This window comes from Sparus aurata, chromosome 22 (genome assembly GCF_900880675.1).
Source record: "Sparus aurata chromosome 22, fSpaAur1.1, whole genome shotgun sequence".
Lineage (NCBI taxonomy): Eukaryota > Metazoa > Chordata > Actinopteri > Spariformes > Sparidae > Sparus > Sparus aurata.
Genome location: NC_044208.1, coordinates 19793971 through 19819550, shown reverse-complemented (window position 1 = coordinate 19819550; position 25580 = coordinate 19793971). Strand labels below are relative to the sequence as shown.

General features: G+C 40.3%; 1 protein-coding gene across 2 annotated transcripts; it reads left to right on the top strand.

The window, feature by feature from the left end:
- The first annotated feature begins 4797 nt into the window (after positions 1-4797).
- Positions 4798-25128, top strand: LOC115573846 (testis development-related protein). Of its 2 annotated transcripts, XM_030404890.1 has the most exons (4): positions 4798-5217; positions 12541-12597; positions 22087-22202; positions 23457-25128. In XM_030404890.1, the coding sequence occupies exons 1-4, from the start codon at positions 5131-5133 to the stop codon at positions 23884-23886; spliced, it is 690 nt and encodes a 229-aa protein (XP_030260750.1). In that variant the 5' UTR covers positions 4798-5130; the 3' UTR covers positions 23887-25128. The 2 variants fall into 2 exon arrangements, with proteins under 2 accessions (XP_030260750.1, XP_030260751.1); XM_030404891.1 differs by lacking the exon at positions 12541-12597.
- Positions 25129-25580: the final 452 nt, after the last annotated feature.

Genomic DNA, 25580 nt, shown 5'->3' with positions numbered 1-25580 from the left:
TAATCTCTGTTCTTGGCTAACAAGTTTTGATGTGGTCCCGTGGGTTTGAACTGGACAACCCTGTGACCTGAGAATCTCATCAGATAGTTGTTGAGTCATGGTTAATCTCAGCTGGCTCCTTCCGTTTGCTGTGCAACTGTGACAGGAGGACCGGACGGAAAAGATCCTCCGTCATGGTTACTCTGGCAGTCTTTACAGTCATTAATCAAAATGTTGTTGGAATGTAAATACAGTACAGTGTACGTAGTAAGGGTAATACACCTGAAACACTTACTTTTTATCACCGTTCAGGTTGATTTGGTCAGCTAAAAGTTATGTATTCACTAATCTTTATTTCATTTTGAGTTGCGTTTCTGTTCACCTCTTGAATTTGAGGTCCTCTCTTTCAGCTCTGTTTTGGTCTCTACCAACTCTTAAGGGACATATCTGGCTCTAGAGCTGCTAAATGCTCCACTTTGTCCACCAACTAGCCCACACTGTCTGTCTGATGTCTGGTGCTGCCTGCAGGCGTTTCTTTCAAGCGTTTTTTGATGCAAGCAGCTGCCTGGTGTGGCTGAAAAACACCCCGATGAGAGCGGTGGGTATGAATGCAAAACAATAAAGTTGTGTGCCGTGACAACCAAAACAATGAGCTGAAAGTTGATTAAAAACCTCCATCAGACTTTGGAGGTACAACACATTTTCTGGAAAACACTTCTTAATTGTATTAACAGCCTTGTGATGAGCATATAAGCAACTTAGAAGTTAAGCGCAGTGCCCCAGACGGGTGGTTCAACAGGTACAGTAACCCGGCTACGTATACGACACAAATCTGTGTCCATGTGAGACGCGAGAAGCATGTTAGATAATTTCAGCTGTGTACCACCATGACTGTCTGACCCTGTCTCAATGATCAGAACAGCTGACGTGTTAGCTCCTCAACAATACACATACAGTACATGCCGACACACTCTGTAATCACTAAGCAGGGCTGGATTAACTAGCTACGTGGCCCCGGGGAAAAAAATTAGACATGCGCCCCCATTGAACCTTTAGTGGGTGATCATTAATTACAAAACCAAAAAGTCCTCTGATTTAGCATTCAGAAGCAGGATTTAAAAATCAAACACTCTACAATGAAGTTGAAAGCAGATATAAATGTTTTACTAAAGTCTTTATCAACTCCAACCTGTGAGCTACAGAGCAAGGCTGATATATAAATAATGATAAAACACAGTTGTAATAATAACCACAGGAGAAGTTATGATTATTGGCAAATACTGTACTTTGATAAACTGTAGGCTGTTTTTTATTAAACCATTTAATAAATCGAGGTTAGAGGCTAATTCATCTTTCATTCCACATTATAGGGTTGCACAACAACATGCAGGTTGTAGCTCTTTCTGCTACGCATGTACAACTATTCTTAATGATGGAGTGTGGAGGATGAGTTGAGGAGTTGCACAGCCTGAGGGAGGAAGCTGATCTGCAGTCTGGTGGCAGGGCAGCAGGCATTCCTGTATCGCTTAATCTTCTGTAATGGGCTTCTGCTCGGGTGGGTGTTGTCTTTTAGTATCCTTGTAGCAAAGGTTATATATCAGCAGCTGTTTTGCTTTCACAAAATAAGATCTTATTCTTTCGGTATAGGTATTATCTGTACGAAGCAAGCTGTTGGGGGGTAGCCCTGCTTGAATAATACTTGACTACTTCCAAGCTGCTCTGTACTCCGGTGACATTGAAGCAGATACTTCTGTATTGCTTGCCAGACATGAGAAGAGCGAGCAGGCTTGTGGTGCCTATTTTGACTTCCTCGTTATGAATTCAGGTCTTCCTTTAAGGCCTCTAACATTTTAGTATACAATGTAATTTAGTGGTGAATTTAGAGCTGAACAAATTTGAAATTCATTATCAGGAGTTGGCTTGTATTTATATAGGAGAGGTATGGAAGAGTAATATAGGCAAGGACTACTGCTAAAGATGAAATGAACTAAGATATGTAAACTCCTCCAAATATTTTTCCAAAAGCAGCTCTCTGATTTAGAGGCCAGAGACACGGTGCATCACCATAAATAACGCTCGCATAAGTCTGCTGGTTTTTATAACTACAGTAAATCACAAAACAGTTGTGAAAGTTGTGGTAAATCAAAGGTATGTTTCTGAATAAAAAACCCTGCAAATATGGTATAACTGCATGTACAGTGGATAATTTATCCTCCTGATAGAGTACATGTCAGTTTGTCCTCCCAGATCTGAGGATTCCAATAACGTGAGGGCTTTCCAAATTGTAAAAACAAGTAAAAGACAATCAAGAGGATTGATGAGGGACATACATATTGACAAGCAGGGCCACTCAGACTGTAAATAACCACTGCAGTGATACTGCGGGAATCCACGTCCTAGAAAGGGGTCTCAAATGGACAGTTGACCCGCTGATGACCATCTGTGTCAAGGGTCACTGACCTGCCAGCTGACAGGTGACGGACACGTCCTAACGGTCAGTCATGGGTTGTGTCAGCTGGTGCTAATGAAGACCATCACAAACTGCCACAGTGCTTTGCAGCCGAACACTGCTTTCAGTATTTATGTTGTATACTGTATTACCATTATGACATTATTAGATGTTAAGTGCAACAGTGAAAACCAACCCGTATGAAAGAAAACACTTCTGCCGCTCCACTTTTCTCTGGGCAGGTCTCAGGAAAAAGTGAAAAACTGTGAGTTTCTTTTGTTTTTTTCCTGTAAGATCTGACACATCCAACAGTCCACTCTGATTTTTTCCCCTCTCATTCTGTATAATGTGGACATTGAAACAGGAATTTAAAGGACTTTTGAATCAGGTGAGTGGTCTTAGCCAGAGCTAAACTGTGGCTATATTAAGAGGTCAGCCCTGCAGCATAATGTGTCATTTGTTTCCCCTGGCGTCAGAGGTCTTAGAGAGAGTGAGCGGGAGAGATGAGGGAGAGAGAGAGAGAGAGAGAGATTTGATTTTTAGTGAAAAAAACACCAACTCTGAAAATTCCTGTCTCCTGTTTACCGACAGTCTTTGTTTGTAGTAAATACAAGATCAACCATTAAAACAAGTTTGAGATCCTCTTGTTTTCATCTTAAATACAAAACTGTGTAGAGAAAAAAGAACTGTGACTGGAATAACTCACCTGAATACTTCCGGACAATGTTTTATCAGTGACTGAATAAAAACAAAGAACTACACGAGAGAAGAGATTTAGATTGTTGGTTTCTATTTTTCATGCGGTGCCTGAGAGACTTTCTCACAGGGCCCATATTTCTTCATGAACTCTCAAGTACCCCTGATGTTGCAAGACAACTACCAAGATGTATTTACATATTATAAGCCACATAAATTAATATGAATTGATATACTGTATGTTACATCTAGCCAATAATAAGATTTACAATATTTAACCACTTTGAGGTTTTTGATACATTTTGTCCTTTTTTACTTCACTGTATTTACATGAAAGTTATAGTTACTAAGCAGATTAAGGTACATAGATACATAGACTGTGGACAGACTAAAAACATTGTGCAAAATACGGTGACTTTTTAAAGATGAATCTGCCCAACTCAATATAAATCGGTAAAAATTTGCTTCACTGTGGCCAGCAGCAACATTTTAATACTGCCGACATGTTTATGTTGTACTTCTACTAGTAATAATATAATAATAATACTCATGTACTGTTCTTAAGTACAATTTGAGAAATGTATTGTCTACTTGAGTGTTTCCATTTTACGCCTTTATACTTCTGCTTCAGGCAAATGTTTTACTTTTTATTTGACTACATTTATTTATCCAACTTCAGTAACTTTGCAGATTTAATTCAACAAAATAATATGTAATCATATAATCAGCAAATAAATTATTACATGGACTAATATATAACCCTATGGATAAACTATATACGGTAGGTAAACACCTTTTTCAGATTCAACATTAAAGGAGCAGTATGTAAGAATTGGCCACCTTTTATTCCTCCCAACAAATAGGGGGCAGCAGATCACCAGAATAAGCGCGAACTGCTGCTAACTGTATTCCTTGTATCCACCGCCTTATGGAGCGCTGGTGGAAAGAGGTTTTCAGGAGGCGGGCTAGCTAGTTAGCATGCTAACTTAGTATTTAACTCTTCTACACAACACAAAAGCGTCTGTTATAATTTCAAGACTGTTATTTTTTCACCTTCTGCTCATAATTTTAGGTAATTTTTGAACGTCATAAAAAATAAGATTCTTACATATGACACCTTTAAAATGACGAACACATTAATATGTCAATAATAATAATAGTATAATACATGATTCTGGTTCTGTGTGAGTGCTTTAACTTTTGGTAGTTGATGATGCCTTTTGTAGTTTAACTAGATATGAGTACTTCTTACACCTGATATTTTATTTTTCATTGTTTAAGTACATTTTGCTGACAATACTTTTTCTCACATTAAGTTTTTACTTATATTTGAAAAAAATTCTACATTGTTTAATTCCTACTTACAGTCAAATAAAGGATCTGAGAACTTGTAAGTCTATCTAGTAAGTCAGCTATGTGTTTGTAAAATCTGACTTTCTGACAGACCACCTTAAAAAGTGCTGTACTCAGCTTCCAGATATCCGATTCCGTGTTTTCGCAGCATTCAGAATATATATATAAGTAACATTATTGCGCATGAATGCGCGGATCGTGGCTTGCTTTGGCCAGAGATGAGACGTATGACCCCTTCCTCCTTCTGCCATGGCAACTTCAGGGAGCGGGAGCAGGGGGAGCAGGGGGGGATATGGGAGGAGCGACGGTTTGAGGTCCAGGTGGTCGAGTCTGCGTAAAAACGCACCAACCACACACAAAAAACCACTTGCGAAATAGCGAGCGTCATTAAAAGAAAAAGAAAAAAAGGGAAAAGCTCGACCCTTTCAGATCCTGGCATCTCTCTGAATGAATAAGCTGTTTGGAGAGAGAAAGCCTCCTGGATTTGCCGCTGCCCAAATAAACCAAAAGAGCGGAACGCGCGTCGGCGGTGCGTCGCTGAGATCTCTCCAGAAAAAAACAGGACAGTTGAGAGTAAACTGAAGATTTTTGGCCAAAGTAGGCAACTTTTTCCAAAAAGGTCAAGACGGCTTGTTTCGGTGACAAGCGGAGATATGTTCAAGAAAAGCAAGAGTAAAGTGCTGGTGGATTATGCGTCAGAGGAAGACGACATGTCCTGGCACTATCACCACTCCTACAAGGTAATGAGATCCGCAAACAATGAGATGCTGTTATAGTCTGTGTCTTTACTTTAACAGCAGATTGGAGAGAAGAGCGTGTGTGTATCTGCGTAGAAGTGTTGTTACACTTGTAAAAAAGATTTTGTAAAAGATATTTTTAATCTCAGTGAGTCTTTTCCTGGTTAAATCAAGGTTAAATAAATAAATAAAAACTTGTGTTCTGGGAGCAAATGTCAGAAAATGAGGCTCAATGAGGCAGTTTTTACCTGTTTGAATAAAACAACATGTTAACAGCTCAGATTATGGGTTGAGTTGGGTCAGTGTACAATTTATTGTAGAGTAGATGCACAAGACTTTTATTTAAAATAGATAGAAATTTCTCTCCTTTCAGCAGCAGACATTGCTGGTGATTCTTTGAATACTTCTATTCTATTCTGTTGAAACTGCTGAACTTCCTTAAAAGTGGACAACATGCAATAAATACATCAATATGGTGGAGCAGGGGGAGGAGGAGGAGGAGGAGGATAAGTGCTCCAACTAAAAATGTCATGTCAGCTGAGGACGAGAGTGACAGAAACTACTGAGCACTCAAACAAGACATGAGTCCACTCTCTCTCCAGAGGGAACCAAACCAATCCTAACATAATTATGTATGTTAAAGTCACTCTTATCTTTAAAACAGGAATATTATAGTTGTATGACACAGTTCAAAGTAAAATAAAAATACATCTTCTGTCCTATAAACCTCATAGATCGGCGTTTTGTCCACCAGAAGTTGTTTGTCAAGCTCACGATTATTATCTACTTTGTTGTGTGGCGAGTGCTGTGTTATTGGAAAAAAAAAGACAATGGTAAACAGTTAACAGACACACACACACACAGACACACACACACAGACACGCACACTGTTTCTGTTTGGTACCAATCCACATTTCAAAGGTGAACAACGGTGTGTGAGGTCCGAGTTCCCCCCTGTATCATCTGTATCAGCACTTGTAAGCAGCTGGGCTCTGTCAGGGTGTTTGAGGGGGTACAGGGGAGAATCCATGATAAGAAACACACGCACACACACGCACATACACATGTACACACACAGTCCTGTCTCATAAGAAACAGCCACCTGACATGTTTATCCTTTGGCATTCTTGCAGAACCCTTTTTAACGTGTCGAACGTAGATAAGGTTCCCAGTATAATTTAAATGGGAGGTTTCTGGTCATGATGCATTCAGTGTCATGTGCTGTCATCATGCTGGTCGTGTCTAATCAGCTCACTGTGTTTATAAAAACTTCTGTAAACTTTGTAACAAATTGGGGTTGTATGGACAGAGGATATTAGAAGCAATGTGACTAGAGTGGCAATGATTAGTTGGCTGATCAATCCAAAGAAAATGAATCGCCTAATTTACTGTTTTAATTATCATTTCAGTCATTTATCAGGTAAAAATATCAATCGTTTGCTGGTTCCAGCTTCTTAAATGTAAGAACTTCCAGCCTTGCTTTGTTTATTTTGATAGTAAATGTAAGTCTGTGGGTACAGGACTGTTGGGTGGACAAAGGAGAGGAGGAGCTCTTAAGTAGATTGACCAATAAAGAAAATGATGATTAGTAGCAGCCATAATTCACAGGCTTAACTTCAAATAAATTAATATAGTACTACAGAAAGAGAGTTTTTGATAAAGAAAAGGTTGATTTAAAGGTCCAGTTTGCGATAAAGTTGATTTCTGACTCTCATTCCCAACTTATCAATTACTGACGTTTGGGATTCTAAGTTAGGTCGGCTTTGACTCACTCCTTCAGTGCGTCACAATACAGGTTCACTGGATGTATAAATGTGTCATGAAGGCAATTGGGAAGATCAACCAACACCACTTCCCAGCGTTTTTCATCTGTTGTTGTGATAATGTTGAGATCTGTGACCCTTGGCTGGCTTTTATTGGCCGTTCTTTACTTTCACCCTGGGAACCAACGCATGTGGCCCTTACCTCCGAGTAGCTGCCCTGAGTTCAGCTTTTGTGGCCGTTTCCAGTGTTCATCAGAACTGCTGTGGTCATAAGAGCTGATCTGAGATCAGAGCAGCAACTTCTCCTCAGAATTCCTGGGAAAGTCATCAGGGAGGTCTCGTCGAGGGCCATGGCAATAAAGAACATCTAGGGGTCAGGGGTCGGATCATAAAATGTCGTAAACACAGTGAAGAGGCAGATCAGGCCAGGCAGTGATACAGGATGAAGCCAGGATAAAAAAAAGTTATGATAACACAGTCTGGACATGCAGACTTTTCCTTCCTTGCATTCAAACTACACCGTCAGATCACCAAGTGAGGGTGAAAGATAGATTATCTGGAGCAGCTTTGCGTCACATGCATGGATATCTGTTTAGTCTCCGTTTGAATGCTTTTGGAGATCCCAAAGTCACCCAAGATAATCAAACACGTCAGACTGAATCAGAACAAACCCTAAATCAACTTTAGAAACACATGAGGGGACTTTTAAGGAGAAAAGTGTTGAAAATAGACTTGACAAATCTGGTCTGTCAGATAACAGAGACAAGTTGATATATTCGTTTTGTTTGTCTTGTCTGACTGAATGCTCAAAACCCAAATATGGTAAACAGTTTACTCAACTTGAAGAAAAGCAACAAGCTAGAAACAGCTAGTTCTTGTCATTTCTGTTTAAAGAGTTATTTAATTGATCAACTTTTGGTTTCAGCTCTGACAACGACTAACAACTCAATAATTTCCCTTAAGTTCAAAACAGAAGTTTAGTTTCATCTAGTCTAAAAGCATGAAACAGAAAAAGATTGTAACATAATCTTACTTAGATGCAACTAATAATCAGTTTTAGGAGTAGTACAAATGGTCGTTTGTATAATAAGAAGACATTTAAATGCAAATTATGTCAATATATCATTAAAATGTGAACATGTGAAAAAATAATGATAAAAGGTTTAACAGACTTGTGATATCGTTAAATAAAGATTGTTATATAAGAGTTCCATGACGAGATTTTGGCAAAATATGTGCAAAATGTGGACAAAGAAACTGAAAAATGTTTTAATGCAATAAAATATAGGACCTACTTTTATCTCCTATGAAAGAAAACCTCACTTTTACACATATTTTCACCACAGAACAACCAGAGTCTGATCGGTGGGCACCATTACTGTAGTAGCTGCTTCTCTTTCATCACCAGCATTTATCCTGGTGCGACAGGGACGGAACCAATGACCACGTGCCTGCTTTTCTAACCTTCAGCACTTTGTCTGACGCGCGTTTGAAGTAGTACTCGCTCAAAATCACTTGGACAAAATGTAATGTTTACTTCAACATTTCAAGATACAGTTTGTCTCTTTTGTACTTTCTTTTAGACATTGTTATGCGTGCTTATGGCAGGACAGGTGATTTATATGTGACTCTGTACATGAGACAGAGACCTGCAGGCAGACAGATAGAGACAGACATGTATTAAAGGATAATACATCCATACAGACACACAGAGGAACAGAGGGAGAGAGAGCATGAAGGGGGATATGGAGCAGAGAAAATACAGGATTTAAAGTTAATATCTGTCCTCCCGCCGCAGTGCTTTAGGGCGACTACAGTAACAGGCTCTGTGCCGCAGCTTGCTTTCCCACCACTCACCCACTATTGAAGTTCAATGGGCTGTAAAAACAGCTGTGAGCTTGCAGGAGGTGCGTGTGCCTGTTTGTCTGTGGCTTAAAGCGGTAACACACCTGAACACTTCAATAGCACCACTCTAATTCCACCATCAAGATCCCCACTGAGTGAAGTGGGCTCATAAGAGTGCAGATCAGGCCCCATCTAAATTGTTAGTGGTGAGGATAAGAGAGGTAAAGCTGAGCTGATTATCCACCGAAAAGGGCGACGGGGGAAAATCGTGGAAATCAAACATTTGAGAGTTTTCTCGCAAAAGTTCAAAGCAAATTGTCTTGATGCCAGAAAATAGGGTTCGTCTAAAGCCTTTTTACACTGAAAGCAACAGTTGGACAGATATATCAGCTGTCTTAATAGTAAGATAGCCAGGCTAGCATATCTGAATGCCAAATATGAAGCTACAGGCAGGAGATGGTTAGCTTAGCTTAGCACAAAGACTGGGAACTGGTGGAAACAGCTAGCCTGGCTCTGTCCAGTCTCTCTAGGATGTCACCTGTCATAGAACATAAAAAAACAGAGCTTTCAAACTAATTAAGGCTTTTCAAATGACATGTACGTTGCAAACAGTGAGGGTAAACATCTTGGAATAACGCATGAAGACTTTCAAGTTGAAATAACAGAAGGTTTTTCCTGGGGTCCGTACATTCATCTGACACTGTGTGAATGGCTTTGTGTCTGATGTAAATGTTAAGCTAAGCTAACCATCTCCCGGTTGTGTGGCTTCATATTTAAATTTCTGGTGAGTGCTGAGTTGAGTGATTGGCCTGAATGTAAACACACACACGCTCCACTTGTCAGTGCTTGCTATTTAATGGCTAATATAAAGTAATCTAGCTGTCTGGGGCGAATAAACACTCCTGCAATTAATACGAATAACACGATCCTGCGGCCGAACTAGCTTCGATGTTGGTGAACACGGCACCATCGCTGATAAAGAATGTATCTGACATAACACTGGCATAAATGTCATTGTCATCATGGGAGAGACAATGTTTTATTTACTTAAAGTTTAGTTGCATCCGTTTACACGTCCTGGAGTCATAGCGACAGACTACCAACAGAAACGCATCGCTACCTCGAGTAAACTTGTGGATTTCTCTGTGTTTGAAATTGTTGGAAACACTCGGAATAGTGCGAGTCTACACCTCAACAATATATAACAAAGGTCAAGTCATTTTTAGACATTTTAACTTACATTGTGATCTTTAATTAACGGACTGGTGCCAATGTTGCTCTCATCAACTAAGCAAATAAGTGGATGTCTCATATTGTTGAACTACTCCTGGTATATTTGTCCCAGTGTTTGGTGACAGATACCATTCCTCTGACTCCCTGGGCTTGGAGAGTGTGGAGTTTTGTTGGCGCGCCGTGGCTTTTGGAATCTACTCTTGGAACTGCGGTGTTGAAATTCACTGTGCGTCTTTATCGCCTAGTAATGTGGCTTTTTTCTTTTTCTTTTTTTTTTTAAAGACAACACTGGGCTCAGATTTACACATTTACACACAGGCTGAGGAAAAAAAGCGAGAGACTTGGGGACCCCCTGAGGTGCGAAAGCAGAACTCTTGCTTCTTCTTGTTGGGAGTGTTTTTTTTTCTTGAAACACTACTCTCTCTCTCTCTCTCTCCCCGTGAAACTCCCCTCCTCTCACTCTCTCTCTCTCCCTCTGTTCCAAGTTGTTAATGCTTTTACGCTCTGACAGTAGTCAGCACTCAGTTTGTGTGAGTGTGAGTGTGTGTGTGAGTGTGTCTTTGATCAGCTCAGGTGGCGGAGACCCAAGCAGACTTTGCTCAGACATGTCCGACCACCGTTCCTCCTCCCTCCTCTCTCTCTCGTGGAGTCGTTAGATGTTGGAAGTTCTTACAGCTTTGATCATTTTACAGGAATTCTGGCTCCACTTCAGTAATCTCAGGCTCAGCTGCACGTCTGATGACTTCTTGCTGCCCTCCTCTTATGATTAAATGTTTTTTAAGTCTTCGGGAGCAGGTCCAAGTCGTGTCATAAGGTCTCACAGGCAGAGTGCAGGTGTGCGACAGCGGTAAATGTCAGTCACAATGGATTTCTAATAAATGTAAGACTCAGAGAAACGGATGTTCAGGAGTTACATGACGAGGTTTGTAGGACTTAGGTTCAAGAGTGTAGGATTTAAGGGCAGAAATGGAATATGATATTCATGATTATGTTTTCACTAGTGTATGATCACCTGAATAAGAATCGCTGTGTTTGTTACCTCAGAAGGAGCCTTTTATGTTAACAGAGGGGGCAAATCCTCCTTCCCTCGAGTCTGCCAGGTTTCTACAGTAGCCAAGAATAGACAAACCAAACACTGACCCTTGAGAGGGCCTTTTTTCATTTTAAGTGGCCACTGTAAAAGGAGGGTGATGTATAGGTTTATTGTTCAGATATTTACACGACTATTTCCAAGACTGTGCACTTTCTGTTTTGGGGGAAGCCGTTAAAATGACAAAACATTTAAACACTTTCCTTTCAAAGTTTTATTAATAGCGGATCTCAGATATCGAGAGCAGGTTCCTTAAATTCAAGGTGTATGGTTATGAAAGACTTACTTGAAGCTGTCTTACTGGTTTCACCTATCACAGATATATTGGGATCTATTTTCCACAAAACATAATGCGGTAAAATATGCTGGAGTTAATTCATGATTATTACATTCCGAGTTAAATTTACTGTTTCAGTGTACTGATGTGCTTTTAGGCAGAAAAGTTTATTGATAAACTAAAAATATCATGCTTGTGATATTTTGTCATGTGATTAATAACCACATTTGGGGGATCACTCCTAAAAATGTGCGTATATCGATTCTAAATGTTCCTAGTATCAGTATCGAGATAGAAAAATTGAGCATTGGTCAGCCTCTATTTAATAGGTCATGGTAAGTATAAAGATTGAACTATATTGTCATTATACTTGTTCACAACAAAACACAGACTGATGCGACTTCCTAAAATAAAGAAAAAGTGAAGAGAAAGTAGGAAGTTGTAAAAAAGTATCTTATATACAACAGTGTCAGGTTGGAATGTGTGTGTTGGTCTGTATGTACAGTGAACAGTGTTGGTCACAATGTAAACTTAGTGTACGAGTCTCACAAACCTAAACAGTCTGTGTTTAGTGTATGAATCATGAATCATTATCACTATTATCATTGGATTCACAGCACTTATGAAAAACAAAGTCACATAGAAATTCCAAATCCAAAACGACTAAATAATTACATAAATATTATTCAAAGGATATATATTTAAGGGGAGAGAGGAGACTGGTGCACAATGGAACCAAAATAGCTCCACTTTTATGGCCAAATAGTGTCATGGACTGTTGATCCAACAGGTCATGAATTTGTTTTCCCTTTCTTTTGTTTAACTCTGCCCTCTGACTTCAGTGGCTTCCCCTCATCTTCCTCAGTCTTCCATCCATCCATCCCTCCGTCTCGCCCTCCAAACACAGTGTGTTTATATTAGGCCTTTAAAAAAAGGCTGCCCTCTCTTTTACAGGAAAGCCTGCACACACTCCCAGCACACACACATCCCTGTGCCACAAAGCGTGTGTGTGTTTGTGTTGGGGGTTGCTATTTGTCTTAACTCACTGCTGGCATATGTGTGTGTGTGTGTGTATGTGTGTGTGTGTGTGCGTGTGTGTATGTGTGTGTGTGTCTCAGGACAAAGACATAGAAGGAGAGGAAGAGGAGGAGGAGGCTGTCACTGCAGTATCCAAGGTAAACAGCTTAACTTCACAGCTATTTCAACGTAACAGAGACAACAATACTATTTCACCTCTGACAGTCACCCCCCACATGTATACACTTATCTAACATGCTCTTTCACACACTTGCTCACAGGATGGCCCTTGTGGTTGCCGCCCTGAAAAAAAAATCATATCCTTCGATTAACCTCAATCCTCCCACTGTACTCGCATGCCTGGCAGCTTCTTCCTGTCAGATGACAAGAAAAGGTTTTACAGTGCAGCTGAGGTAAAGCAGGAGGGTCAGACTACTGAAGCTGCACTGTTTATCTGTAAACACGCCAGCCTTCAGCTGTCACCCCCTGCACTTATCTCCAACCTTATCATCTGAAAACTGTCTCGTTTGGTGTTGTGGTGCGTTCGTGTGTACTCTGACTGTCATCTTTATCCTAAAACCCCCGGTTTGGACATGTGGAGTGAGGTCACTGTAGTTTAGGATGAAGATTTCAAGGGCATTTCAACATTATTAAAACCTTTATTTTATATTAGTAATATTAACATTGTATTCAACAAGTACTGAAAATTGGTAACAATGTTAACAATTATCAAATAGGTTTTAAACAAACCCCTGGGCCAGGTTATTTACGATTAGCCAGACTAAATTTGATGAAAAAAACAAAAACAACCACTAAATTATCACGTAAACCATTACAAAACATCCGTCACAGTTTACTGAGCAACTATACTTTCTGTATTTACTGTGTGTGTACATGCACACAGGATCTTATTGGTCCTGCTTCACAGCTATTTGGAGGTAACAGAGACCCAAACACACTATTTCACCTCTGACAGGCACCCCCCACAGATGTACGCTTATCTAACATGCTCTTTCACACATTTGCTCACAGGATGGCCCTTGTGGTCGCTGCATGAAAAACATACGTATCCTTTGATTAACCTCAATCCTTCCACTGTACGCACATGCCCAGCAAAGTGTGAAAGTGTGTGAACCTGAAACGTCTTTCAGGTTCACACACTTTCAGACTTTCACACTTCAATCATCTGAGTTTTTGCAACCTGTCCGACTGTCTTATCTTTGTCTTCAACGGACCCATGCTAACTCTTTTAGTGAAGATTAAAAGATGTAATGGGACATGGTCAACACACCTGACTTGACAAACAATTAAAATTCTACTTACATATCACTAAAAGATCACAATATACTTTTTTTTTTAATGTTTTTTTTTATTGATTTTCAATAACAACATACAAAACACAATGGCACATACCACACTAGTTGCACAATGAGATGCAGGCAGACCTTGCTGCGTACACACACACATGCAAAAAGTAAAATAAATTAATTAATGAAAAAAATAATATTGTCACACTCAATCGCCTTACAGATTAATATAATCTATTGTTGCCTGAGAAAGTCCATTAAGGGTGCCCACACCTCTTCAAATTCTTGCACTTTACCCCTAATTACATAGGTTAGCTTTTCTAATGTAACACACATTGCCATCTCTCTAATCCAAGATTGTGTAGAGGAAACTTCAGTCTCTCTCCAAGATAGAGCAACCATCATCCTGGCCTGCAGGAGGCCAAAGATCAACACTTAGAGTTAGCAGAAAAGCAATCTGGGTATATCCCTAAAATACAAAGTTTTGCTACGCAGGGTACCTGAATACCTGTGATTCTACTTAGAGTGCGGGCAACCATTTTCCAAAAAGTTACCAGCTTACGACATTCCCATACACAATGAATTTAAGTACCTTTCTCAGTCAAACATTTCACACATGTATCTGAATGCCAGGGGACCATGTATTGAGTTTTTCAGGGGTTATGTGTGTCCTCATTAACCACTTATGTTTTAGCAGTTTCATTCGAGTATTAATGGTTCGTGATTGAGCTTTTAAACAAGCTGTCGCCCACTCAGCTTCTTCAATCACTTCCTTAATTTCTAAACTCCATGCCCTCCTTCTATCGTGACTGGATTCCTCATCATGGGAAATAAGTACTGTATATAGTGTAGAGATTTGCCGTTTCCCATTCATGTGTTTTAACACAATGCCCTCAAGGCAGGACAGCGGCGGCTCATGTGTAGTCTGGTGATGCTTTGATGAGATGAAGTGCTTCAATTGTAAGTATTTAAAAAAGTGTTTTTTTGGAATTGAATATTTCAAACAAAGGTCGTTTAATGTTAGTAAAGTGCCCTGAACATATAAGTCTCCAATTTTTTGCACCCCCCTGTCGGCCCAAACCTGAAAACCACCATCTGCCCTGCCAGGAGTAAACTGCGCATTATTCCAAATAGGTGAGAATTGAGAAATGGGGGGTGTATCACCAATATGTCTATGAGCTTTAAACCATATATCAATAGAGTTTTTAAGGAAGGGATTTGTTGTTTTTTTCTTTAAAGTTTTATAATCTGCTGAATATAAATATAGGCTTAATGGCAGCTTAGATACTGATGCTTGTTCAATATAAACCCATGCTGGAGGGGAGTGTGTGACAAAATAAAACATAGCACTGCGCAACTGAGCGGCCCAGTAATACCACTGTAAACTGGGCATCTGTAATCCACCCCTTTCATATGGCAAATACAATAATCTAAGTCTTAGTCTAGGTTTTCTGTTGTTCCAGATAAATAAATAAAGGATTTTGGCAATGGTATTGGGAGTGATTGAAACAAATACAAGAATTTTGGCAAAATAGTCATCTTAATTATGTTGATCAGGCCAATCACTGATATTGGCATTGTTGTCCATTTTTCAAGTAGGTCCTGTACCTCTCTCATCAACGGGTCATAGTTTGCTTTAGCAACTGTATTAATTTGGGGGGTAATCTTAATTCCAAGATAGGTAAAGCCCTCCCTCGCATTAGAAAAAGGTGTACTTATAACTGGATTAGTTCTTTCATCTTTGTTCAAGAAAAGTATAGAAGATTTTCCATTATTAATACTGTATCCAGAAAACTGACCAAATTTATTAATTAAATGTAAAAATGTCTTGACACGGTTTGATAAGTTTGACAAGTAGAGGATCACATCGTCTGCATACAACGATATCCTATGTTCGTGATCTCCAATTGTTATGCCTGACAGATTGGCTTCAGCTCTAATGGTCATGGCTAAGGGCTCAATGGCCAAAATGAACAATAGTGGGGAGAGAGGACACCCCTGACGGGTTGACCTCTCTAACGTTAACGGGCTTGATAAATTGTTATTCGTCATTACACGTGCTGTAGGGTTGGTATACAATAATTCTATCCATTTCAGAAATTTTCCCCCAAGTCCATATCTTGGTAACAAATTGAACAAATAAAGCCACTCGATTCTATCAAACGCTTGTCTGGCATCTAAAGATAACAGCGCTGTATCCCTGGTATTATTTTTAGAGTGTATTATGTTAAGGACCCTTCTAATGTTATGAAATCCCTGACGATTCTGTACGAACCCATTCTGATCACTATGTACCAAAGAAGGGATATATGGATCTAGCCTTTTAGCAAGAACTTTACAAAGTATTCTTGTGTCTACTCCCATAAGACTAATAGGCCTGTACGAGGAGCAGTCGGTCGGCGTTTTCTCAGGTTTCAAAATAAGAATTTTTGTAGCAAGTCTTAAAGTTGGTGATAATATGCCATTATTTAATGACTCATCAAACATATTTAAAAGTGGGGTCAACAACTGTTTCTGGAAGGTTTTATAAATCTCTGTTGGCAGGCCATCAGGCCCTGGAGCTTTGCCTGAGTTGATATTTTTAATGGCCTGCAATAGCTCTTCCATTGTTATGTCCTTGTCTAGGTCCTCTTTAACCTCTTTGGTGAGCGTTTTAAACTGGAGCTGAATAAGAAAGGCATCTCTATAAGTGGGTGTGGGGGAGCATTCTGACCTGTACATTGATTGATAAAATTCCTTAAATGTATTATTAATATCTTGAGGATCGTTTGATACCTCCCCTGATTGAGTAGTTATGCCATTAATAGCTCTTTCAGATCGTATTTTTTTTATTCTCCAAGCTAACAGTTTGCCAGCCTTTTCTCCCTGATCATAAAGATCACAATATACTTAATGCTTACTTAATAAACAAACAGTTATGTCAGTAGTGTTAGCCTGAATGACTAAATAACGTTGGTTAGCTTAATGTAATTATATATTTTTCACTCACTCTAAACTACATAACTATACTACATTAACAGAAAAAACTTACTTCTCAATGTGCATGTACATATGTATAGCTGAAGAAAAAACAACATCTTAATGAAAGTACAGCTTAATATGACATCCATTTGCTGCTAAACACTTATTATTAGCATGAATGTGTTAGCATTTAAATTGTTCCATGTTCACACGAGTCTCAAGTTATTCAAAACATGTAAATAAATACCTACCAGCCTTATGAAACAAATACTCGGCAAAAGATTTGTGATTAATACTTAAAATTAACTCGCTACAAATGTGTTTCCCACCATTTCTTCATCATATCCATGGTAAAGTCCTGCCATGAAACTGGTTCTGTTGCCCACTTTTCTGGCTCTCTCTTTCCCATAAACCTCTGTCTTCCTTGGTGGTCCAAAGCTCCTGTGCTAGTGCTGTAAACACCAACATTCTCCCACTGCTAGCTGCAGAAATCACTAAGCTAAGTAGCAGCTACAGTAAGTAGCAGTTAGCGGTGCCTGCGTTGGAACCTTCCCCTTGATAGTTTCTGTACGAGAAAGAGCAACTCCCAAATGGAGTTATGTTTTCTTCTCCAACTAATGGAAACTTGTTTAACCAAGACTCGTAGACTGTTTAGTCGAATAATCAGAAGGAAGTTCTAAATAGTTAGAAAAGCACAACAAATTATTTCAGGCACATATTACACAAATCTTTACAAGACATCAGTGAAGTTTTCAGAATTTCACCTTGATTATCTGAAATTCAGTGCAGATCCGTGGCAAGTAAAATACAAGGATTACTCTTTCATAGGTTATTTTAGGCAGTTTTGTGGAGAAAATCCATCGTTCGCCACCATCAGCCCTGATCTTATGATGTGGGCTTGAGGATATGTGACCTTTGTCCGTGTAAGGCAACTTTATCCGCCGCGGTTCCCACTACAAACAACGCGTGAGTGAGAGAGATTATATATGATTAGATATGAAACATCTCCTGATCTTTACCGACAACAAGTCCTTTACTCCCATTTGTGGATGTGTCTGAACTCCTCTGACCACATTAAGCTTCAGCATAAGCCTCTTTGTATTTGTAGTGTATTGTCCTTGAACCTTGGCCGCCTTTCCTACTGTATGTATAGCTACTGTAGGTGACTCAGTTCACAGGACATATTTCACAACCTGTTGTGCTTGTGAAGATAGGGCCGGCTGTGCTGGAGAAGGGAAGGAAACGCAGCATTCTTTCGAGGAGCTGGGCCTTTTGGATGGGAACAATCACTGTGGAAGAAAAACAAGGCTGAAAATAGCCACGGACTGCTCTGACATTGTCGAAGGCTACAATTCTTCCACCACCAGTTGTTTTATGCTCATATTAGGACACACTAAAGTAGACATGGAGTCCAGGAAGTGGAGGCTACCTTTCACAGCAAAAGGCTCATTCCATTTCGGTCTACAGTGCTGTATAAACATTTTACTCCGCAAATTAATCAAATAGCATCAAGTACTTGCTAAACATTGATTTTGCACTTCAAAAGATTTACTTTTATTATATTACTTTACAATCTCATGCTTTACTTATATGCAAGTGGTCAAACTGGCACAGTGGTTGTCATTTGTTTAGCAAGATATCAAATTTTGAAATGAAACACAAGATGATTGGTGCTTATTTTATATATTTAATAGTGCTGGAACAATAAGAAAGATATTGACCAGTCAATTGGTCTAGCAGCAAATAATATAAATCGACAAACACTTGTGACTAAAAATGTCATCCTCATGTATACAGTGAGCATGAAGCTAAAGCCAGTTAGCTTAGCTTTGCACAAGGACTGGAAAGGGGGGGGGGGGGTTGTTTCACAAAAAGGATGCAAATACACTCTAAACAGGAAGACTGAAGTCACAAAAAGTGAGCTTTAATCACCAAGCTGACCAACAAAAAGACAGGCAATAGACAGGAAGGCAGCAAAAGCAAGAATCCAAGAGCAAAAAACCCCAGTAAAGTACAAAACAGGATGACATGAAGAACACAGGCAGCAAATGCAGGAGCAACATATGCAGCAAAGCAAGGAGTGGGGAACAAACCATTGACACGCATGGACTAACTAATACACAAGGACTAATTTAGTAATGAAACACAGGTGAACACAGGCAGGAAAAAGACAAAGACAGGAAATGTAAGGCCAAAAAAGGCATGCCTACACTGGCATCCAAACTCGACTGGTCCTCGGACCACTGCTGCTTTGATTTGGAGTCATAGTTAAAATCTTTTGCGTAGTCTAACGTAGATAAGTCAGAAAATGCTACACCCGCTCTTTAAGTGGTTAAACTGGTTCCAGAGTAGGAACTGTCTCTGAACCAGCACCTGAACCACCTTGGTCAAGGTAACTATATTCGGGGTAACTATCTTGTTGTTATCCCTGTTTTTGGTGCCCGAATGCTTTCATATAACCTCCAAAAGCAATGCAAAAATCCAAAAGCCGCTCTCTGTCTCTAAACAAGCTCTAACCAAAATTAGCAATATTTCCAAATTCGAATGCCTCTTTTAATCTCCCAGCTTCCATCTCTGGGGTAGGAATGGAAGAATTTGGCCCAATAAGAGCTCTATTGTTCTGCCAGGCGTGGAGCAGCAGGTAAAGCTCCCACACACAGTGAGCCTCAGTGAGCTGCTTGGTTTACCTACTTTTTGGCCGGAGAGATTACGGGGCACTGAGCTGCTTTAGGATGTCTGAGGCCCAGAGGTTAATGCTGAGGAGAACGGTGAATGGATAGGCCTCTGTATGTGCACACATGCATGCACGTACACAGACGGAATTTATGTGCTACACACGCAGATGCACTCAATCTGTTTTGGCGTCTCTGGTTTTTGCTCTGCAAAAGCTTTTCGAAGTGCAGCAAAACCTGATCCACGGTTTACACCTGACGGCACACAGGATACAAGAAGCAGAGTGAGAGGCGAGACAGAGAGAAGTCGATGCAGGGTGTTGAAATAGCTGCGACGAGGATAGTGTGAATGTTTTCCTGATAAATCGAAAAACACTCCCACAAATTGGCAGCGTTTTTCCCCCCTCAGGCATGTTCATGACTGCAAGAGGTGAGAGGAGGGTTTGATTATTTTTTTTTTGGCTCATCAGCAGCAGTGCCTGTCTCCTTATGAGATACCATGAATCAAATGATGAATGATCAGATGTAGAGCTTGTGCAGCCTATAGGCCAAACTGTTCCGTATGAGTTCATGTTATCTAAACTTTGGCATTCTGAGCTTGATCTCGGACCTGATGACAGATCTCATTGTACGTGTTCCTGTTTGGGTTGACAAATTTCTACTTTCTTGTCCAACTCGTTGTTTGCTTGTTGTAGCTGCTGTCACATCCTATGTTCTCCAGCGCGGAGAGCAAAACAGGAGAGATGAATCGGTATCCTCCATTGGTAGAATATAGAAAACAAAAGACGCCATTTACAGGGGTCGCCAAGGTCAGGTGCCTTCATCAAATAACCCTGCGAGTACTGAGAATGTTTTGATAACAGCGAAGCAAAGGCAGGCACGGATGTGAGTAAGAGTAAATGTTATGACCTTGACAATCAACGTTGGGAAATTCTTCCCAGGCATGAAGAGAAACAGAGCCAAGAGTTTCATAATCGCTGTGGAGGGTGGTATCGGTGCTTGGTGGAAAGCTGCAAAGGCAGGGAGGAATTTTGATGTGACGGCGGAGTCTGGGGGAGTTTCAGAGGGAATGCAGGGTCTTCCACTGGAATGTGCCGTACGTTGCTGCCAAGTCAATGCCACTCCACCTCTGCCTCTGTGAAGGCTGCCTTGCTCATTTGGCTGCAGTACTATAAATGTACCTAAATGCTTACCATGGGAGCGTACCTATGTTCCCCGATTCATCAACCGGCAACAGCGGGGAACATAGGACCCTTTTTAAAAAAAAACGGTCCTATGTTCCCCGCTTTTCCTTAACGGGTCCGATAATATTAAGGGATTATTTTTTCCACCATAATTTCCATAACTGCTGCATTGTGCGACATAGGTCTATGCCTTCGATGATTTAATTTAATTGAATTTAATTTCGTTAGGCCTATAATATCGTCAGTTTATTTTGCAAAGTGTTCGGGACAATATCCATATGCTGGAGTGTGTACAGTACAATTATGTGGGCGCCACAGTCTAGTCAAAACCGCGTAGAGGGTCCGCTTCCTGTTCTGGCATTTTTCATGTTTTAAGACTAATAAACCCTAAACCTAACCCTAACCCTTTGGGTGTGTAGCGGGGAACATAGGACCCTTTTTCTAAAAAAGGGTCCTATGTTCCCCGGTCACATACAAAGCGGGGAACATAGGACCCTTTGGGTGAACAGTGGGGTACATAGGACCCTTTTTCTAAAAAAGGGTTCTATGTTCCCCGGTTCCATACAAAGCGGGGAACATAGGACCCGGGGAACATAGGGATGATCCCCTTACGATCACGCTTGATACTCTTACTCACTTTCTTGACAAAGTTAGATGGAAGGATCAATATCTTCAGTGTTAATTTTGTCAATGGGTCAGCTAGCTTTACTTAGCACAGATACTGGAAAAGGGGGCGGGGGGCTTTTAGCCTAGCACTATCCAAAGGTTGAAACTTAAAGAAATACTACCACTTTAAAACCACAATGCATAGTTGTTGAATTTTGATTTTTCTATGTATTAACTGAACGTGACATTATTTTTAGTTAGTGATCTTTAGCTGTGCTTCCAGGCTAATTGGTCCCATAGGCTATTCTTGTTGTATGGGAAAGAATATACATTTATCGTATATATTTTAGTATCAGGAAGTTAGCATAGCATAAAACCCTGTAACACTACAAGTTGTTTTTGACTTATGTTATCTATAAATGAAACAAACTATTGTAGAAATTTAAACATACCAGGTAAAATGTCATTGTAGTAATTGTTTTTACCGTTTGTGAAGTGAGCAGTGTTTCCCTGTTTCCAGTCCATTTCCAGTCTTTGTGCTATGCTAAGCTAACTGACTATAGGCCATAGCTTCATATTTACATCACAGTTAGGAGAGAGTCTCTGCGGAAACAAACCTGGTTCCCAAAAAAATCTAACTTTTCTTCCTGCATGCTAATGATTAGAAAATGGATGGATGGATGATGAAATGACTTCAGAGCCCATGAAAGAATAACACAAGAAAAAATGCACATAAATCAAATCATAAGGCTGCCTTTTCTGAATTCCTTTGAAGCCAACTTTGTGAAATCACTCTCTTCGGGGAGCGCAAATCACTCACAAATGGGCATCAGAGAAAATAAGCTATCATGCAACATATGAGGAGAGGTATTTGAGCTCAGAATCAAATGGTGTTCCTGTCTGCCGCTTTCTGTCAGGAGGCCAAGGTGAAGAAGATCATGTCCAAGAAAGAGAGGAAGGAGAAAAAGATGTTCTCTTCCAAGGATGACGAGCACTTCTTGTTGACCGGGGTGAAGCTGGCTGACCGCAGAGGGTGAGATTTCACACACAACAACCTTATCGTGACACGTGCTGCTCCAGGTGCTACCCTGTGTTTTCACATGCCAAATGGGATCAACATATATCCATTAAACTCTCTTTAAGTGTGTTGTATTACAGTTTATTGCACCATCTCAGCCAGACACAATCTTGCTATGCATACAAGTTAAATGTGCTCTGTGTAAAGGATCTGAGTTTATGTACATTCTTGAGTACCTCGTCTCAGTGCCTGTCTCCGCTCCGCTGACAGAGCACAACAGCAGCTATCGTTAGTTTAAAAATGGAGTCCGCAAACATAAACTAACAACCGGCTTCCAGCGAAACACAGTTCCACAGAGCCCCTGTAAAAAAAAAAACAGTAACTCATAACATTCCTTATAATAAGTTGCGTTTGAGATATTCAGGGGAAATGTTTGACATTTTGGAAATATGCTTAATTGCTTCCTAAATTGATAGGAACATCCATAACATTGTTGTGTGTGTGGGCTAGAGCTAGCAGGCAGCTAGCTCAGCTCATCAGAGAGACTGGCTCTGTCCAAAGTCAAGAAATTGACCCTACCAGCGATTCCAAGTTTGGGTGCGATTACTTTAATGTGTAGTCAGTAGTCAAATGTAAAGTGATCCATTAATTGGTTTAAAAAAAATGTGATCTGATCTGAATGTTGAAAAAGATGAAAAATAGACGCAGCAACAGAACAGTTACATTTGGGCAAATTGCCTTTAAGAAAGCAGTTCTAGCACAAACCTCGGCCCAAAAACAACCAAAGTGAAGGTTATTGATCACTTTTAAATAATAATAGCTATGAATAACTTTGTGCTATTGGTGATATTGGTTTCCCTACCAGCATGTTAGGTATATGGGTCAGACCTGCCCAGATCTTTCCTGCTGGTTCTCATCATTGTCAGGGGGATGTACCCAGCGGCCATTAATGGTTCGGCATATGGAGCAAAAGAATGTACAGACTTCATTAGAAGTAATGGAGTCACGTCAGACCACTTGTATTTGTTTATATGCAAGTCTAAGCTCCATTTGCCAGCAGTGATTAACTCTCAGACCTCTTGAGGAAGTTGAACATGCACGAGGAGGAAAAACTCAATTAATCCCCCTGCTGAGACAAACGACGATCCTAAACAATGGCTTGCTGTATGGGGAAAATTCATATAGTCAGTAATATTTATAGCTAAGATGTGAGCTGTTAACTGGTTATTTTATATGCTGAAAGTTTGTTTTCCTGTCGTTCTCCAATAGATCTCACAAGAAAATCAAGGATGACGAGAAGGAGAAGGAAAAGAAGGACAAGCCTGAGAAGGGCCTCTGCTTCTGGGAGAGCGTGACCATGACGATGAGGCAGATCTCGCCCACCAAGAAACTGGAGAAGATGGAGGGCTGGGAGCCACCTCGCCTGGAGAACTTAACCGATACCGGGACCGACGAAGCCCCAGAGGACAAGAGCCAGAACGGGGACTCGCCGGTGTCCTTCCCCAACTCCCTAGGCCTCCCGTTGGAACTGGCTTCCTGGGAGGGCCGGGGTCTTGAGGAGGACTCCTCCCGCTACGCTAACCTGTCGGACTCCAAGGACGCAGTCAGGTGGACATCCCGTGCCAAAGTGAAGCTGGCCGGCATCAGCAGGTTGAGCAGAGGGATTGTGTCAGAGAGCGCTTGGGAAGGGTTCAAATAGTAGAAGTTTTACCTTTTTCTTTGAATAAAGAGGATGAAGACCTGAACCAAAATATCTGTTTGTCACTTTCGTCTAGTTATGGACGAAAACCGATCTTGTTGTCAACTGGTATTGAGTGAGACACTGTAGTCAAGCCCTGAACATAAGAGATGAAGTTTGTCATTATTATTATTTTAGCCTTGAAGACAATATATGTCCATTTTTATCAAAGGGCTGTTCTGGCAGGAAATTTACAACAAATAAAAAGCCTTAAACTACTGTACCATTTTAACTGTGATGTCCACTGGCCTGGCATTTAGATCTATTGTATATATTGCCAAGAAATAAGAAGAGTGATTTTGAAATGATACGAGTAAAAGAATCAATGAAGAATATGCAAACCTGCTACCGAAGACTTGACGTTGGTTTTTCCACTTCCTTTCTGTCTACGCAGTTTCAGCATGCGAGTCAAGAGTGTGAAACTGTCATATACACATCATGAATGGGCCTAAAATCTGTGCAATCGTTTGTGTGTCTGCGTGTGTGTGCGTGTGTATGTATGTATGTGTGAGGTAAAAGAAGAACGTTTGTAGATGGTTATGACTGCACATGCTTGTTGTGTTGTCGGGAGTACGTGGGGGTGATAAATTGCACAAAGAATACAAATAAATGCGACCCCCACAGTGTCATAGACAGATACATGTTTAATTGTTATGCTGAACAATATTTACAAAAACCTGTGATGATGAAAAGATAAAATCCAAACCCTGTTCATACTTGTATGTCAGGAAATGACTCTGTGCACCTGTGAAGTGCCTTGTATCGAAAGAGTGACATCATGTGTTTGCTGTCAATTTGAACTGGTCCAAATCATAAAGCTGTCTAAGCAGGTGCAGGTGGGTCAACCCAGCATGCACCTGTGCTGCAACCAGCGATTGCGACATCTCCTGGTTTCCAGTTACAAACCCTGTTACAAATCCTGGATGTCGGCCGATTCTTAAATGCATCTTTTTTATTTTTTAGGACTGAAACAATGAAAAGTAATGTCAATTCTTTCAGGTGAATGCAAAAAAAACTTCACGTCACTGGTCTTTGCTTCTCTGTTTTGTTTTTTTCTTTGTTTTAATCTGGATTTTGTTTGACACTGAAGTGTGCTTCACTGCAGCCGGGAGTGTACACGGATACAGGGATGCCTGTATCCTGTATTTATTCACTACAAGGCTGGGTCATATTTTCTCAAGCAGAATAAAGATTTAGTTTGACTGTCTGGCTCTATTTCTTTCAACAGTTTGCACTCAGGAGTAAACCTGCTATTTTTTTTACCGGACTTCGCCTTCACCACCCAGATGGTTTTCACTGATATAGTGGACCAAAAGACAAACATCTCTGCCCAAGTTCTTCATTTGCTGGCATTTGAAGCCAGCCAGCGTTTTTTTAAACACACTGTAGCTTTCTTTACAGTTACCAGAGACATTTGTGTTCCGTTCAGTCTACAAGAACAGTAGCACTTAATTCCGACCATTATTAAATAATCGTACATGTATATATCGTACATAGTATATTGTATATGTGGCGGACCCTGCCACCATTCTAACTAAAACAGTGTTCTGGGGATCTTATTTTCCTCTGAGAACAGATTGTTTATTGAGTTATGGAAGAAATATATATTACTGAGTTTGTTATATTATCTCATTAATATCGAAAAATTAAGAGTT